This window comes from Ciona robusta, chromosome 3 (genome assembly GCF_009617815.1).
Source record: "Ciona robusta chromosome 3, ASM961781v2".
In the NCBI taxonomy this organism is placed as follows: Eukaryota; Metazoa; Chordata; class Ascidiacea; order Phlebobranchia; family Cionidae; genus Ciona; species Ciona robusta.
The window spans coordinates 9,629,068-9,647,004 of record NC_143237.1 but is presented as its reverse complement, the minus strand read 5'-3'; the positions used below and the strand labels follow the sequence as shown (position 1 = coordinate 9,647,004).

The 17,937-nt window shown below is 36.4% G+C and overlaps 1 protein-coding gene and 1 long non-coding RNA gene across 2 annotated transcripts in view; one reads left to right on the top strand and one right to left on the bottom strand.

The window, feature by feature from the left end:
• The first annotated feature begins 11,343 nt into the window (after positions 1-11,343).
• Positions 11,344-17,937, top strand: part of LOC149739205 (basement membrane-specific heparan sulfate proteoglycan core protein-like) — a 47,851-nt gene continuing 41,257 nt past the window's right edge. The window contains exons 1-2 of the mRNA XM_089875151.1: positions 11,344-11,362; positions 11,426-11,588. Coding sequence (XP_089731277.1) covers positions 11,535-11,588 — 54 coding nt within the window. The 5' untranslated portion in view covers positions 11,344-11,362; positions 11,426-11,534. The remainder of the gene's footprint in view (positions 11,363-11,425; positions 11,589-17,937) is intronic.
• On the bottom strand, positions 12,988-15,357 carry LOC149739206 (uncharacterized). Its single transcript, XR_016384658.1, has 2 exons — positions 14,964-15,357; positions 12,988-13,790 (listed from the first exon to the last, which is right to left on the bottom strand). It is a non-coding gene; the product is annotated as an uncharacterized LOC149739206 (long non-coding RNA).

Below are 17,937 nucleotides of genomic sequence, written 5' to 3'. Positions count from 1 at the left end.
TCTAGAAGTAGTCAGCCTGGAATCGCGACACTGGAGTTTTAAACTAACGTAGGAAGTTCTCCCTTTTTCTCTGCCACAAATGATCCTCCCAACTATGAAACCGAGTTGTTACTTCTTTCTAACCGCAAACTCTCTCGAATCGATTCTCGAACGTAAGTGACATGTATCTGGAATACGCGACGCCTTTCGCTTCTGTATTAACTTGTCCATGACACCAGCAGCGTGTACGTTTTGAAATTTAAACTTTTTTTTAATTGATTTGAACTTATTTATCAACTATGTTTTTTTTAACTGATTTCTTTTTATTTATTATTTACTTTCATCCTTCGCTTTTAGCTTCCACATTACACCTCGATTGCAAAGTTACATGCATGATAACTCGTGGGCACGAAGTGTATGAAACAGAATAACCGTTTGTAGGAACTGTCCTTGTACGTCACCTAATGATAAACTCATGTTACTTTTATTCATTAGATTTAATTATCAACGTTCGAATGTTTCCATCTATTGCATTTACCACACATTTCCGCGTGACGTCACCAACATAATGACGTCATGTATAAAATCATTTCAAGCATTATGACACCACGTTCAAATAAAAGTGACGTCACCTCAAGTATGATTACGTCACCTTTAAATAAAAGTCACACACACCTACACATAAACCCAATCCATCTAAGAATCCACAAACGTTACTTTAAAACACCGACAGCCACTTGAACCGTAAGTACTGGCAGGTTACAATTATCAAGCACACACGTAAACACATCTCCCTCATGCTTGCTTATGCGGCAATATGATATACAGCGAACCTCAAACCGCGGGCTTGCGCTTTGAATAAAATCGGCGAGAAATAATCTTAAAAATCAATTGTTTCAATTTGTAGGCGTTTTAAATGTCAGTCACTTATTTTACAAGTAATATCAATCGGTTAGTACCTCTTTCGATTGATAGTTGATAAAATAGACGGCCATGTTTCACCTCTTATTCCCATCAGTGCTCGCGCGACCTTTTCGCGCACTTTATGACGTCACAATCGTGGGAACCGACCCCATGCGAATTCACATACAACATGCCTTAATATGGCAACGTCAGGTAATTACGTAATTAACCATGACGTAGGGCTTTACAAGGTTAAAGCAGTCAATCGTATTATTAAATAATGAATGAACGAATGAATATAAATGAATGTAACTTCATTTATCCTCGAGTGGCGGAGCAATGACAGTCGTTATAACACGGGTGTTCCGTTTCTTACACCTCGTGCGTTGCCACGTATGTAAATTTGCAATCGATTTTTTTATTCTTTTAACTTTTCAAAGAAAATTATAATAAAAAAATATACTCTGTGAATTACGTCAAACCCACTCAAAAAGTTCTTGAACAACACTGCCGCCTTCCTGTACATTGTTACCTTACAATACGGCATCGTGACGTCACAATAATTAACACGGGAAAAGCAAAAATTCTCACCCACGATGCCAAGTGATACACCTGAACTAAGGTGTTGGTTTTCTAACAGATAAAGATTAAGCGACAATCAGAACAACCAACTTCCGAACCATTGTCCTAACATGCACCAACCACCCCGGTTTAAAAGCAGCGGAAATGAGACAACGGTTACTATAAACACAGCTTTACTTGAATCTGATAATCCCATGTTATTAGTGGAGTCCTTGTTAAGGGGTTTGTGTTTAACAATGTAGTTTAACCCAGAGACATCTAGACGCTCATAATACTGTAGGGGAAAGATGGGATACCGTTGCCACCTAATGTCTGTATTTCCTAAACGCGTTTTAACAATTTGCAACATAGTACTATGGAGTAAGATGGATACCACTAGCACACAATATTCCAAATTTTCGAATCGTGTTTTTAACAATAAAGAACGCTCTTTTAGAATCCCGAGGATGTGGTTATATAATTATTTTACCGAGGCGAGCTATATATGATATTGTGTTAACCGAAATTTTAATTTTTCTTTAACTTAGGTCATAACGAGTTAAGTGACGTCATAAATAGGGATTAGCTGAAAATGACTTTCAACTTTTTCTACAGGTCGCGAATTCGCGTTCGCGTGTGATATAAGACCACTGTTACGTCACAATCGCCATTGTGACGCCACAAGTTCAGGCGCTGTGGTGGTCGAACATTCGGAACCACAGTTATCGCAGCAGGTCGCGAACCACGCGGTCTGCGTTTTGTAAAACACGAGAATTTTAAACCTAACGGTCCGTGCTGGTACATGATGGGATTTTTATCGTTCCATTTGGTAGCAAACAAAGAATATTTACAGATTGATGTAACCGTAGCCCCGCGACTCTTAGCGATGTTAGTTGTTTGAAACACGATTAGGAAATATTGGATATTAAGTGCTAACGGTATTCATCTTACCCCACTGTTCTATATTATAATTGTCACAAAACATCGTTTTATTTGTTTATGACAATTAACTATAATTATCCGTATTCATTGCAACAACCGAAGAGAAAATAATGAAGGTTTATATACACAACAAAGGCTTTGTTACGCCACAATGGGCTTCGTTTCGTGGTAAAGATAATAAGCAACCAAAAAAATTAAATTTCCCGTTGTTATGCAAAAACGTTAATTTTTGAAGGATTTAAAAAAAAGGTTAAATTTTGAGACCCATTGTACATTTAAATGGGTATACTCTTGCGCAAAAGACAAAAGGGGAATATGGGACACGTTTAATTCTCTTTTCTCGTCCAATTTGGTAAAAAAACAAATATTATTTGCAGATTTAAATAACCGCATTCTCCCAACTTTATCAAGCTTTGTTAATTGTTAAACACACGTTCGAAAAATAATGGATATTAGGTTCCACTATAAGGGTATCCATCTTGTCCTACATGTATTTAGTAGGGCAGTAGGCGATGCTTTTGTAGTTCCAATATGTATAGAACGTATGACTCACGTAAACAAATGTAAACCAACGTAATACACTCCCCTCTCACTTTAACTTTGATGTCATAATCCCCATTGTCTTCTCTTTCTCATACTTTCTGTCTCATTCTCTTTCCTCCTTGCTGAGATTTAACTTGACTTTCCCACTAAACCACACCGCTCTTAAGAGAAGAGCCTCTTCTTTTTCTCTTTCTTTATTCTAAGCATCTCACTTTTCACTTTTAATGCGTCACATGCAACAAATTGTCCAATTACCAAAAATGCTGGTAAACCTGTTATATTTTGCACTGTTAAAGTTTGTGTTCAAAAACCAGTGCCAAGTTACCAAATACTTCGGAATAATCTACTCGCACTTTATAGAGTGGGAAAAGATGGGACACCTTTTTATTCTATTTTCTTGTCCCACTTGGTAGTAAACAAAGAACATTTAAAGAATTAAAAAACCGTATCCCCACGACTCCCATAGACCGTCGTTAATTGTTTAAAACGCGATCGGGATATTTAAATATATTGTGTTATAGGTGTCCCGTCTTTCCCCACCCTACTATACCATAACACAGCGTTTCGTATACAGTTCTATTAACAACAAGACACCATTACAATAGCAAAATAGGCAATCAATAAAATTTAGGTTAGAATGGTCAAATTTGGCCTGACATGAATCAACCATCTTACTCCAACCTACTATGTATTAATACTGAAAACGGAAATCGACGCTAAAACAATAAAGAGAAACAAAAATTAGGTTTTATGATGTAACTTTTTAAAACCTAAGACCTAACAAACTATGTTTACGAATATCCGAGAAAATAAAGTAAATATGCACAAAAACTTTAAAACCAGACAAAATATAAGTTTTCTGATAAATCTTGTTTAAGAGACCTAACTTTTCTAACCCGAGCCACCAGACATCCGACATTAATGATCAGTCAGTCCACTTAACTCAACCATAAGCTTCCCATGTTATAACTTGTAATTTATCCTTATGTGACGCGTTATGGCCATGATAGGTCTGTTATTCACACCTACCACTGTCGCTTACACTTAAAACCGCAAAGTTTTAGGTTACATGTAGCTGCCTTGCAAAACTTGCTGCTAACGCCAACTTCTTAATTTGGTAAGCATATATAGTACTGTGGGGTAATAGACACCGCATAATATCCCATATTTCCCAATCGTGTTTTGACCCAACTGAAGATAAACTTGCAATTGCATTGATGCCCTGCAAACATTGTGTTTATGCTAGCTAAAATTTTGTCCGACTCAGCATTTTGTTAAGCATATAGTACTGTGTGGTAAGATGGAAATCGCGTTATCACATAATGTCGCACATTTACTTTTCATGTTTTTAACAATGAACAACGCTCTTTTCACATGTACCATCTTGCCCCAACCTATACTCTAACTCATTTTCGTTTAATTGCTTTTTATAGAAAGTTTAAATATGGGATATTATGTGGTAATGGGTTCCATCTTCGACCTATACTATATATATAGACACGTCCGCCTACGCATTTTCTTCCAATTAATAGGAAACCTCCTTCTCATAAATAACCTCTCGTGTAGAGTTTGCTTATACACACACAAGCTGCCTTCTACAAGACACATGGTGCTTATCTTTGCCCTACATCGCAAACGGGCAATTGCTTTCCGTTTAACTTGTTATTTCGTGCCCGTATTTCGCCAGTGAGTTTATACAGCTTGTATAAATTACTATTCGTGTTCGGTTATAAAACTCAGGAAATATACGGTCACAAATTAGTGTGCTAGCAAAAACTATGGGACCTTGGCCCGTATAAAAATCGATATAAATTATTATTGTACTTATTTTATAAACTTGGCGAGAAAACGAATAACCGTCACAAAACACTACCCTAGTAAAATCAGCTGTAAAATTAATAAAAAACTCGCTCACTAGCTAATAACATTTTTATGCGTTAAATGCAATGGGGACTATATATGCTAAATTTATGGCCCGAAATAGTCTACACACTCTACACCAAAAATCAAAATACATAAAAGACCTCTTTACGCGTATTAGGTTTTTATATGTATTTAGAAAAGGCTGTATGTAAACAACATCTCATAGAAATCAGAAAACTTCATTAAATAGTCCATCCATATTCCTACACTATTTTGTCTAGTTTTTCCGACTTGTTTTCTATTGTTGTTCTATCCATAACGTATTTTACTGACTATTTGTCCGTATAATTCCTGTATATCTACTACCCTTATATTTGCTTATGGCTTCACAGTGCTACATATATTGCCAATAAAGTCCCTTGCAAGCTTTAACATTTACACAAGCCGCTGCAAATAACAACCTGAGCGTATATACGTCGGATTTATTAGCTCGTATTTCGCAAATCAGCTTACCGTTGCCAAGTTTGTTTTGCCAAGTTCATATGCATTTAATTTGCCTTTTTCTTACACTCTCACTTTTGCTGTTTTTCTCGCTTCACCTAAAACGATCGAAATTTAGGTTTTATGAAAAAGTCGTAAAATATCGAAATAAATGCTTCTTATTAAATAGACTTCAGAAACCTTGCCTAAAACGTAATGCAGTCCAATTATAACCAAACGCACCATAAATATAACCTAATTTCACCTACAGATTGAAAAATGCGTTACTTTTACTTAGAAGAAAGTCTTTTTCGTAGTTTAGTTAGTGAGTGAGTTTTTTAGGCCGCCTCAAATTTCGTCTCTGTTGGTTTAGTCTTGACCTGGGGCAGCGAGTTGGAAAATTGCTCATTAAGGCCCAGAAATGTCAATTTACTGCCTAAATTGGATGCCCTTTATATTATATACCGCTGCTATATTGCTACCATGTATAAGTTTTTCCCATGGACATGCTGGTCTCCTGGCAAAAATGTTTAACGTCGATTTATTAAAGCAATGTTTCGTATGCCGCGCTACAAAATTCGGTAAAGGGTTAATCATAAAATACTAATATTAGAGACAAATCTAAAGCAACAGTATTTTAGTCATTATTTCATTGCTTGCCTGGCCTGTGACGATTAAAAACATATATAGTAGGGTTGGGGAAGATGGGACACCTTTTCAATCAATTTTCTCCTCCAATTTGGTAGTAAACAAGCATTCAACGATTTTTTATAAAACTTTATCCTCACGGCTCCCATGGACCGTTGTTAATTGTTTAAAACACGATCAGGATATTTGGATATTATGGGTGAAAAGTGTCCCATCTTCCCCTGCTCTACTCTATTGTAATATCTACGAATTCGTGTACCTTTGAACAAAAAATTAAAGCGGAGTCCGTTTAGTATTTTGTAACTTTTAAATAACTGTGACAAATTTAGAAATCTAATATTAAATATATAGTAGGAGGGGGAAAAATGAGACACCTTTTCCTTCTATTTTCTCGTCCCACTTGGCAGTAAACAAAGAAAATTCAAATAATTATGAAGCCGTATCCTCACGACTCCCATAGATCGTTGTTAATTCTTTAAAACACAACCAGGATTTTTAAATATTGAATGGTAAAGGTGTCTCATCTTGCCCCACCCTACTATATATATAAAGTTTCTGTATTTCCTTATTAGCTGTTGAAACAGTTTCTCCGAAATAGTTTCGTTTGTATTTATATAAACTGACTATATTCAATGTGAGTTTGGCCTAATATATCACTGCGCGCCCTGTGACCTGAGGTATATGCCAGAGTTGGCCCATTACCCTTTCACCAGCAACGAAAAACACACTGACTAAAACATTCCTTTTAAATTTATTTATTGCGTGTTTACATTGCCACAAGCAAGGCTGTGACACATTCGCTACGTAAACTTAGAGGTGGCCCAACTAAGCTCCTAACGCTAAAATCCTACAAGGCCTTTTATTTTAAAATTACACCAACAAATTCTACTTTGCAACTTGCATAAAAAATAAAACGTCATTAAAAAACGCTATACGTGTAAAAACTGCCTATATAAAGATAAAATAAAAACCCTAGCCTTCAAGTACAATATACAATGAACTCACAGCGTGGGTTATAAACGATATTGATAAAAAAAACTATCCGCGGAACAACAGAAAGTAAAATTCGATTGTGCAAACATGGTTATTTTTGACCTAAATTTCGAACACGAAGCTGTAACCCGTACAACCCACTTGTTAAATTCTAAACGTAACTTTCGTGCCGAATAAGGTTGCCACCCTGTTATACTAAACCTACATGTTAACCGTCATCATAATCTTTATGATATGTTGGCTTTGGCACAAGTGGTGTCTTATATACAGCAGCCAGGTATCAATATTTAATTTACATCATATGTTTAGTCTCAAAATCCGTGTCGCGACGTCCCATGTTCTCCCATTACCCCCAACAATGTCGTTTCTGTTGTGACAATGAGGTTTATTTTTCGAACAATTATCCGGAACATAATTCGGGGAGTTTGTGTTTGTTTCGTTCCGCTACAACGATTCTGCATTTCCTTTCCCACCAATAAGGTAAGCGACACTGTTTCAACTTCATGACGTCACCAGGGAAAGTCCCGGATAGGTGTCCACGCTTGCAGAACTAATTCCAAAACACAAACTTTGTCTTTCCTGTCGTAACAATCGGATTTGTTGGCTGACAATTGCATATGTTTGCCATGACGTCACAATATCGTGCAACTTCCCACAATAAACGTGATTCGTTGTCACGATAAGGGGTACCACGTACGTCATTTCCCGTCCCAAAGTTTTCGTCGCCTTGATATATAGTGTTTGCTTGCTCCTATACCGGAGGGAAGTGGTTCGAAGCTCGACGCTGCTAGAATTGTGGGCGTATGTGTCATTGGGCAAGACCCTTGAAAATCAACACCCGCAAAGTTAAATTAATGGAAACCTTTAAAGTTTAAACGTACACGATTTATGATAAACGGAACACCTGTGTAATAAAGACTATCATTGCCCCGCCTTGTGGGGACAATAGTGTACACCCATTCTTTTAATATACATTAATCCAACGTAAAACATGGAGTTGTAACTTAAGGAGAAAGTCTCATCTCCATCTGGAAAGCACCGCGAGGGGTTGCAGCCATTTAATGACAAGCTGTGATTGTCACTGTGTCAACAATGAAATCCTTGTGTTATTGAGTGTCAGGGGAACCATTACGTGTTTACATTTCACCATAGAAATGTAAATAAAGCGCCGGGGAGCAATTAGATGACGTCAATGTTACTCACAACCGTATAAAGTTGTCGCTAAAGTAAAGACGACAAATGAAGTTTATTGTCTCTAGTTCCCTTTTATTTCTGAAATCGATATTTTAAAGATCAAACAAACAATTTCTAGAAGATCTGTCCTTAAGAAATAAAATACACCTGGCTGCAACATAACCTATATATAACCTGTTTTATATAAAAAAATCTCCTATGTGCACTATGTGCGTAATGGGCATGTTGTGTTTCACCTTATCAGTGTAAAATAATTTGTTTATCAGCTGTTTACACGAGGATATATTTTTGATACTTTGTGTTAGTTTTATCAAACTTTATCAGGAAACCATATGTTTCTGTGACGTTATTGTATACATGACGTCACCACAAAGTGACGTCGTACCTCAAAATCAAAGTCTTTATTTATAGCGTGTATTGGTTGTAACTTAGTTTGCGACTGACGCCCCATTATTCCATCACACATACCTAAGTGACGTATTAACTCGTAATTTAATTTGATTATGACGACATAAAAGCGATTCTGTGTTGACAATGGTTAATTATTCGCCTCAGTGATCCTCCACGGTTGACCTTAACTTGACCTACACTGATCGACGATGTAATAATGGTCACTATGACGTCGAGGAGACACCGAGGGAGTTGAACATGTTGCCATATACTTACCACCGGTGGCGCTATATTAGAAACGTCCCGACAGTTTTATTCCATCGCGTTTATTTAGTGATAGCATCCGGAATTTTATTGAGTAGTTTTTTATACGCGGGGCAATATGGCCGAGTCTGTACTAAACCCCATGCTGCTATGGCCTGCTACGCTGTAAGACCTGACTCATACAAAATAGAATAAAAACTGTTTAAAAAATAAATGCGACATAATAACACACACTATTCAAGTTTAAAATGCAACAACCCCCCCACGCCGCTTAAAACTCCCATATTAGAAACCTTGACCCATCCCTGTGTTGTTACAGCTTGTGTGGCAACCGTCATCAACAAAGTTACAACTTCAAACAACCTACGTTTCCGTCACGTGGTCTGTCCGTCATGCCTGACTGCACAACACAATGTCGCTTCTTCCGACAAACTTTTTGAAGTCGATTCTCAAACGGATATGATTTCATAAACGATGAGAACGCGTTGATACTAGAACGTAAGAACAATCAAAATTCGTGATGTCTTTTATCTGATCTTTATTAATATGCTACGGATTAGAAGTTAAAGTCGTTCCCGTTTTAAATATCCTGAATATACCAAGTTCATGATAAATATGTTTCCTGTATAATGTGACGAACCCTTTGTCTCGGTAATCGACATTGTGGCCTCTATTATAACCAGATGTTATTAAGTTTATAGCAGAACGGAGAATATTATGTCACGTATTTGATGTTCTGTTCTATGGATGACACCCTACACTACAGCGAGACACTTATAAAGGTTTTTACTTCACACTGAAGGTATCGATCTCAAACAATTCTGTTCTATATGGGTGAGGTTCAATACCCGCAAGGAAACATACGACGAAGGTTAGAAATTGATCCATTATCCCTATAGTTATTAATTTTCGTTAGCGTTATTAAAATTAAAACTCTTAAGGTGGCTGTACACAGTATACGGAATTCGTCCGTTTTGTCTGTTTTGTCCGGATTTCGCTGCCGCTATGGAATTCGGTAATGGGTTTGCATCCGACTTCGCAAGCGAATTCTACGCCGGATACTGTGTACAGCCACCTTTACACGTTGGAAAGAGATCCAAAATCTTACCTATCTTTTCCATAGTTCATTTTAATATGTCTACATCTCGGGGGAGATAGGTTTGAGAGCCACTGCTATACTTTAAAAAGATGTCTTTTATTAATGTTGTTGCTGGTATGTTTAATTAGTAAATAAAAAATCGGGACCAACTTCGCGTAAATAGCCGAGTAGTAACAATATTCGATTATTAAATGCGTGTTACTTGTCGCCACCTTTTAAATTTGTATTTTAAATTTCTCCACCGATAGGTGGGAATAAAGAGTTAGAATTTCGAAAATGGTTTGCAGCGAATTTGTTTGTTATATGGCGCTTAAAATGACACCCATGTTACAATTTAATTTTCACACGCGACGTTAAACAAATGATGACTGAACAGAATTAGGCAAAACACCGCTAAGACAGGAAATAAACAACGATTTGGTGTTAAAAGAACAAATGGAAAAATGTTTAACTTTAAACTGTGGAGATATGTTCTTTCGAATAGTTTGGGGTAAGATGGTTTTCATTCTTTTCTATTGTCTCTTCTGATACTGAACAAGTAATCTTAGCAAAATATATCCTCACGACTCTAAAAGGGCGTTGTGGATTATTAGAAACACGATTAGGAAATATGGGATACTTTATGTGCCAACAGTAACCATCTTACCCCGACGAATTCAAGTATGCTTACGGCTTGCAAAATTTCTTTAGTGTTGTATAATTCAAGACTTGCTGAGACTGCTTTATCGTATATTACGTCAAGGGTGGCAACTTTTTCGTTCCGCCATAAGTGTATTCTAAAGCCCTGTAAAAAAAAGTTTTTAAAAATTTGGTTGAATTTAAAACTGTGCGTTTCTTAGCAAAAAAATCATTTTCGTGTATTTTGTCGCCGTTTACTGTTTCGTCAATTTTATCCAGTTTCATGGCTAAGTTCGCCACTAATTGCTACCGTGGGTCGCCCGGTATTTTATGGCGAATCTGCGGGATTTGACGCTTCGCGGTCCGGCGAGACTCGCATAGTGTTGCCGGGGTTGGTTAAAAAAATTGCCAAATATTAGGAATTGTTAAAATTTGTCCCGAAACGGGTTTAAGTGCATTTGTTAAAGACAGGTTTAAGGGTCGGCTGGGTATTTGCAACACTGATCTCGAAAACGGAAATGTGGTGTCTGATTGATGAAAACGAGAGAGGCTAGAGAAGAAGGCGATATGAGAGAAGCAAGTACACAAATGTTGCGCACCTGGGTGCCCAGTATCCATCAGCATGTCGTACCAAGACGATCGTGACGCCTATGGTGTATTCAGGGCAGTATTAGTTGACCTATATCGCGATATAAACTATAAATATCAAAATATTAGTACTTGCTGCGATTATGAAGTTTGGATGGACGAGCAATCACCGAAACGTTACAGTAATACCAGTAGAAAAGGCGAGATCGTAAAAGGCCTGGATCGGCGTTGGCTAAAGTGAATACAGGAGAAGCAGCAATGTTATTTGATAGCGTTACCAAGTGTGTGAAGATACGAGTAAGCCGTTATTTGACTTGTCTTATGTTTGCATACCCCGTACAACTTGCGTTCTTTCTTCAGCGTGAAACTTGTAACGCGTACGTGTGAATTCCTGTAAACTTGTGAGCTACAAAATCCACTCTATCAGTCTGTGGTAAGCGGTATAGCAAGGCGGAGTGCTGAAGACCAAATGTGGACCCATATCGTCTTTATAACTTGTATGGTCTGCTACACAAGCGGTCTGGTAAGTGGAATGTGTTCTAACTACTAAGTTACCTCTGTTATCGACGCCCACGCGATTTTTCGTTCAATGTTCAAACACGGTGGATTAAATCGCTGCCCTACTTTTATAAGATTAAATTTTCCTCTGTTTTTTTAAACTTTGTAATCTTGATTTGTAGTAACTTTAAAATTGGCTTTAGAATCTTAGATTACTGCATGTGTTGTTTATTTAAGCGGATGTCTTCTAACTTCTCTGGTTATCCGTTCCCCTAAGTACGAGTTAGCAGAGTGGTTTTACCAGTGCTTTACTTAGAGTAGGGGCCTCTTGGGAAACGTAGGTCAAACTTTAAAAGCGTCTGGCAATAATGGACCATGTCTGCCCACAGTAGTGCGCGCATAAACTTTACCAGCTATACGTGATGACTGCACAGTATTATGCACCATACTGTTTCTTGAATGCTATACGCGCGGGGTGACTTTGTTGGCTAGAGCTAATATAGTATGTTGGGGTAAAATGGGACATGATTTTATTCTCTTTTATCGTCCCATTTTGTAGTAAACAAAGATTATTTACAGACGTGTACAACCGTATTCTCAACACTCTAATAGAGTGTTGCTGATCGTTAAAAACACGATTAAGAAATATGGAATGTTATGTGCTAACGGTATCCATTTATATTCGACGTCTGTTGTTCCTGCAGTTATATGCCTAATTTTGATAAATGCAGGATTAAATTGTAATTTGTGTTGTACTGGTCCATTGAAAAAAGTCTAATATATAAAGCTTGAAAATACAATATATGGAGCCCCCATTATCCCTGGTAAGTCCTCACATCCGTTACACAGAAACATATTGTCATATTGTTTAACATGACGAGACTTGTAACTGGCAGTTCAAAAATAGCTGAAGGCAGTTTAAGCCATCGTAGCAAACAGAGCGAAACATTCGTTGCGTGTCTTCACGCGTCTTCATCTTTTTGCAATTTTACGCACAATTCAAACAAGCTTTCCAATGCCCCACTTAGTACTTACGCGTGTCATTTCTGTCCTGTCTATGTCTACTTCAGTCTGGCTCCAATTTTGAAAGTTTGCGAGAATACTGTACAAAAATTGGAAACTACAAAGGCTAAATTTTAAAAATATGCCAAAATATGCAACTTTAAAAACGCTCAAAATTCCTCACCTTAAAATACGTGGTCGCGTCACAATATGCTTTAAACTGTTGAAATGGCTGGAACGGTGAAATCTAAACAAAAATCAGTGCTGCCGTGTAAGGAATTTTAAAATTTTTACTTCTGGCATCACTGGTAACGATTGAGGGCATTAGTAGGTGGCTTAAGTCTTTTGTTGTCGTCTTCAATGCAATGGTCACTCTATACTTGTCTACGATCAATCAGCAGGCCGAACGTAACACCTAGTAGCAGCTTGCGGGGGTAAATTTATTCTGTGCGAAAATGCGCAAAATCGCAGAAAATGTGGAGGGATATTTGGAACGTTGAACGTATTTTTGGCAAATTTTTTTTATAAAAAACGACGCAAAGACAAAACGCACTTACTATTTAAAAATCTAAAAAAAGTTTATTTGTGAAAAAAATCTGTGCAAAAATTTCAGAAAAAAAGATACACAAATTAAAAATAAGAGTGATATTTTCAGTAAAACTCTGATAAAACTGCGACAAAAGCAACTTATTTTAAAATAGATAAAATTAGCTCGCAGTGGAAATAAGAATATCCGGTATTGCTATCATTACAATCTGTTTGAAGTAATTTATAAAAAGTTGAACATCCTTCGTGTTTTGGTAGAAAGCCAAGAGCCGTGTCCAAATTTCCGTTTTAGTTTTCCGCCTATATTTCGCAAGTTTCAAGATTAAATCGTTCGTATTCAATATCAAAATAATGCGTGCTTAATATATTGTCTGTTGTTACATGTTGTGTTTGATGCGGCGTTTAATTTGTTATCAAATACACAACTTAGTCGGGGTACCAAAGCGGCGTGTCTTGAACGAAACAAGCACGTCATAAAACAACAATCTTACTGTTTGATGTCAACTTTAAACTTTAGAAAGAATCCAAAACTTTTGTCCCCTAATCGGATTCAGAGATCTTTCTGTGTTCATTCAAGCGTGACATTCTCATACCATGGCGACTTTTTAGGTTAATCTTGCTTAAACTCAACTGTGTAAACATAACTTTCTTGATAGATGTCGGTATATTGTTGGGTTGCCTGGAAAACAGAATACAGAAACATATTTCACATTTGGCTGTGCAAGTAACGTTATCGAAACCGCTTTAAAACTAACATTTTGTGTGTTTATGTATAGTAGGGTGGGGAAGACGGGACACCTTTAGCAAATAATATCCAAATATCCTGTGTTTTAAACAAATAACAACGGTCTATTGGAGTCGTGAGGATACGGGCTGATAATACTTTAAATGTTCTTTGTTTACAAATAAATGTGACAATAAAATAGAATGAAAAGTTGTCCCATCTTACCCCACCCCACTATATGAAAGGGTTTAAAATAATTTTATGGGTATTTTTGCTTATGATAACGAAACACATATTAATGGGAAATTACAAAATGCGAGATTTAACGATAAATGAAGGTCATTAAAACATTATTTACACAGGACATAATATTACTAAAAACTTTATTTGACTGTTTGATTACGATAGCGAAGATTAAAGCATAGGTAAAACTAAACGTCAGGATATAGCGACAAATCGATGGTTGTTAAAATACGCTTAGGGTAAAAACATAGTACTAACCAGTTAAAAAGGGTGGGCGCTAAACGTAATAGAGTATACGTGAGTACATTTATGTAGTACAGGTTGGGGTAACATGGTCCATGTTTTATTATCTTGTATCGTCCAATTTAGTAGTAAAAATAAGGAATATTTGCATGCCTATATTAGCACATTTTTTACGACCCTAAAGGACTGTTTCTAATTGTTTAAAACACGATCAGGAAATATGGGATTTACCTGCTATTAGTATCTCATCTTACCCCTTAGTTATTGTATATTGCGTACATAAATTATTTACAGCAATTTTATATTTCGCCATAGGTCACTTTAGTTTTAAATTTGATCTGTATTTGAACTTCCCCAATACAATACAGCGCTTTATATCCCTTGTATTTAAATGTCATAATCGCTATTTCACTTTATCAATGGATGAATAGAATGACGCTTATTAAAACGTCATATTGACCATTGTGCATTCAACTATAACGTCATGAATATAAATATGACGCGGATGTATACAACCCATATTTGGTCATGTTGTATTTAGTATTAGATTAACCTAACTATCAGTTTGAACGGAAAATGGTAAACCATGGTCATAGCAATTAACTTTACGCTAATATCACGTGTATACGGGAAACAGATTACCATAATCATCGGTTGAATCAATCCGGTAAATCCATGGTTGCTCTTTACGTCTGTATTATGGTAGATCGGGGTTCTTTATCTGGTACAATCCAACCCTTTTGACATTTTTAATGAATAGATGTAACTTATGCATCCTCGTGTGGGGGAAGGCAGTCGTTACAACACGGTTGTTTTGAGTTATCACATATGTAACTTAGTGGATAAACTTTATTGCTCCGACGTAATTTTGTATTTGTAAACACTGGTAAAAAGTCATTAGTCATCACTGGTCAAATCATGTCAGTTGTCACTACTATACAATCACCCAATACCAACAAAGCTAAGATTAAGATTTGTGTAAAAGTTTAGGAAGTTTTAATCTTCTCTTGAATTGAAGATTTCCTGACTACCAGTATCCGCCACCTGTTGTCTGTTGTTTTACGTCGCATCCGTTTTAAAGTCTTGTTTCATAATATTTTTTAACTATAAGTAAAAATGGTCGAGGACCATAACGTCACATTATGTCAAAGTGTGCCATGTTTTTTGAAGTTTCTTAATTATCCTCGCTTGGCGCATGAAAAACACAAGCTGCCAACACATTTCATGCCCGCTTTCGAGTTATACCACATATGTAACTTTGTAGATGATTATTTTTGATTATCTCAATGATTGGGCTAGCAGGCGCGCTAACCACTTTTTCACGGCGCCGCAATATTTCAAACTAAAATGTTATAATTTCAAAACCGCAGCTTCAGGATAAATTAAACTACCGTGACTCCATGCACACTTTGAGTTTAAATATGCCTCATTGTCTTTTCGAAAAAATAAATGCAATGCAATGTATGTCATATTGCCTATATGTGTTGAGTTCACGTATTATCTTGGTTACCAAATCTATATCTAGGTTGTGATGTATGTTTTCACCACAAGCACCACTACTAACATGCTGAAAGCACTCGGTGGCTTCGAAGCATTATCTTATGTTTCCTACGATGGGGCTTAAGCATCTTAAGTTCCCAATTATGGCCCATATCATATTCTAATTATGCGGCGAACAAAGTTCACCCAAAACTCAGTAAACTCGATACATATACCTGACTATACTGTCTATAAGTAGCGGAAAATTGCTTTAGATTCGCTTATAACATAATACAACATGAAACAACGAAAACGACCGCCGTGAGAAAACGCTTATAGAAAATGACCACTTCTATCCTGAACCTGTGTTAAGAACGGCTTAGCGTATTTTTCCATATGTTTCTCTACTACATCATAGGTGTATAGGCCACATTAACGTTATAAATAACAAAATAGTAAAGGCATGTAAAGTCGGGTGGGGGGAGGTGGGACACCTTTTTATTCTATTTTCTCGTCTCATTTGTTGGTAAACAAAAAACAATTAAAGAATTATGAAACCGTATCCTCGGAACTCCCATAGACCGTTGTTAGTTGTTTAAAACACGATCAGGATATTTGGATATTATGTGTTATTCAAGGTGTCCCATCTTTCTCCACCCTACTATATAGAGAATCTTATTAAACTAATGCTGCCTAACGTTGATCATTGAGTTTACTTTTGTGACCTCTACGGTTTAAGGGCACGTGTTAAATCACTCGGAAAGTCTCCTTACCTTTGATCCGTATACAGAGAGCCAGTGTACTTAGTGCTAAATATAGACTAGGCAATAAAACAAATCGTATTTGACCAACCTGGCAGTTGAGTTCGGCAACAAAGAGGGAATTACGTATCTACCATTTAACGTATACGGTGCTTCGAATAAGCGTTTAAAAGTCGTGTTGTACTAATTAACTAAATGTTGTATAGTTTTTACAAGTCTCCGTGATAACGCAGAATAAATACATATATAATAAGTTGGGGTAAGATTTTCATTCTTTTTATCGTGTTACAACTCGGGCAACAAGTAGCAATTATAATTTATAACAAATACTTGCGTCAAAGATATTCATCAGTAAAATAACAAGTTAAACGTTGAGCTTTAAATTTTCTATTTTCATTTAGGAGAAACATGTTATAACGACCGTATAGCTTGTATCAAACGTAACAAAATATTTCAAATCCTCCTGTAACACATTCCTTCACGCGTCTTCTGCAACACATTCGTGTATAGTATTAATACATTACCAACAAGGCGTGCCCAAACTAGTTTATTTAACGACAGTGGGCAGGCTTTGAAGAAAACGCCGCGAAATTCGTGTAAAGTTCAAGTTATGTCTGCACCACAATAGTTTCTGTGTTTAGTCAGAACGGATACAAAGCGTGCGTGAAATTCCTTACAGTTTCCTGCACAGAAGATAAAGTCAATGCTACGACTGAACAACTTTTTAATAAAACTGCTTTGGGAAATAAATATTTTAATTTTGACATCACATTTCGCTAAAAGAGCATTTACTAACCGTCAAGTTGATATTATGGCCGTAGCGTTGAATTTATGATGTTCTTTGTTGGTTCAATTAATTTAATTTTTACTATCGTAAACCAAAAGTTTAAAATATTTGTCTTGTATAAAACATATAGAGTGGGGGAAGATAGGATTGTCATCCCATAGACCAATTGTTTAAAACACGATCAGGAAATTTAATTATTATGTACTAAATGTGTCCCATCTTCCCCCGCCCCTACTATATACTTATACCACTACGCCAGACGTTAAGAGCATTGCAACACGTCGTGTATATATTATTATTTTAATATTTTTAATATATTTAAAAACTCAAGATAAGAAAACCCAACGTGACTTTGTGAAAACTAGTCATAATAAGAATGTAAGTTTATTACAAGGTTATGTTTATCAAATACTCCCCAAATATTGGATAAGGGCTCTTGTTGCAACACCAGGGTGGTTCATGATAAGATAAGATGGATTTGCGTCTTTGGCTTCTGTTAAGTATGTGGTATATTCTTTCAAATAGGAATCGTAATATTTTTTAACTAGTCGTTTTATAAAAACTATTTACAAAACGTATAAATGAATGA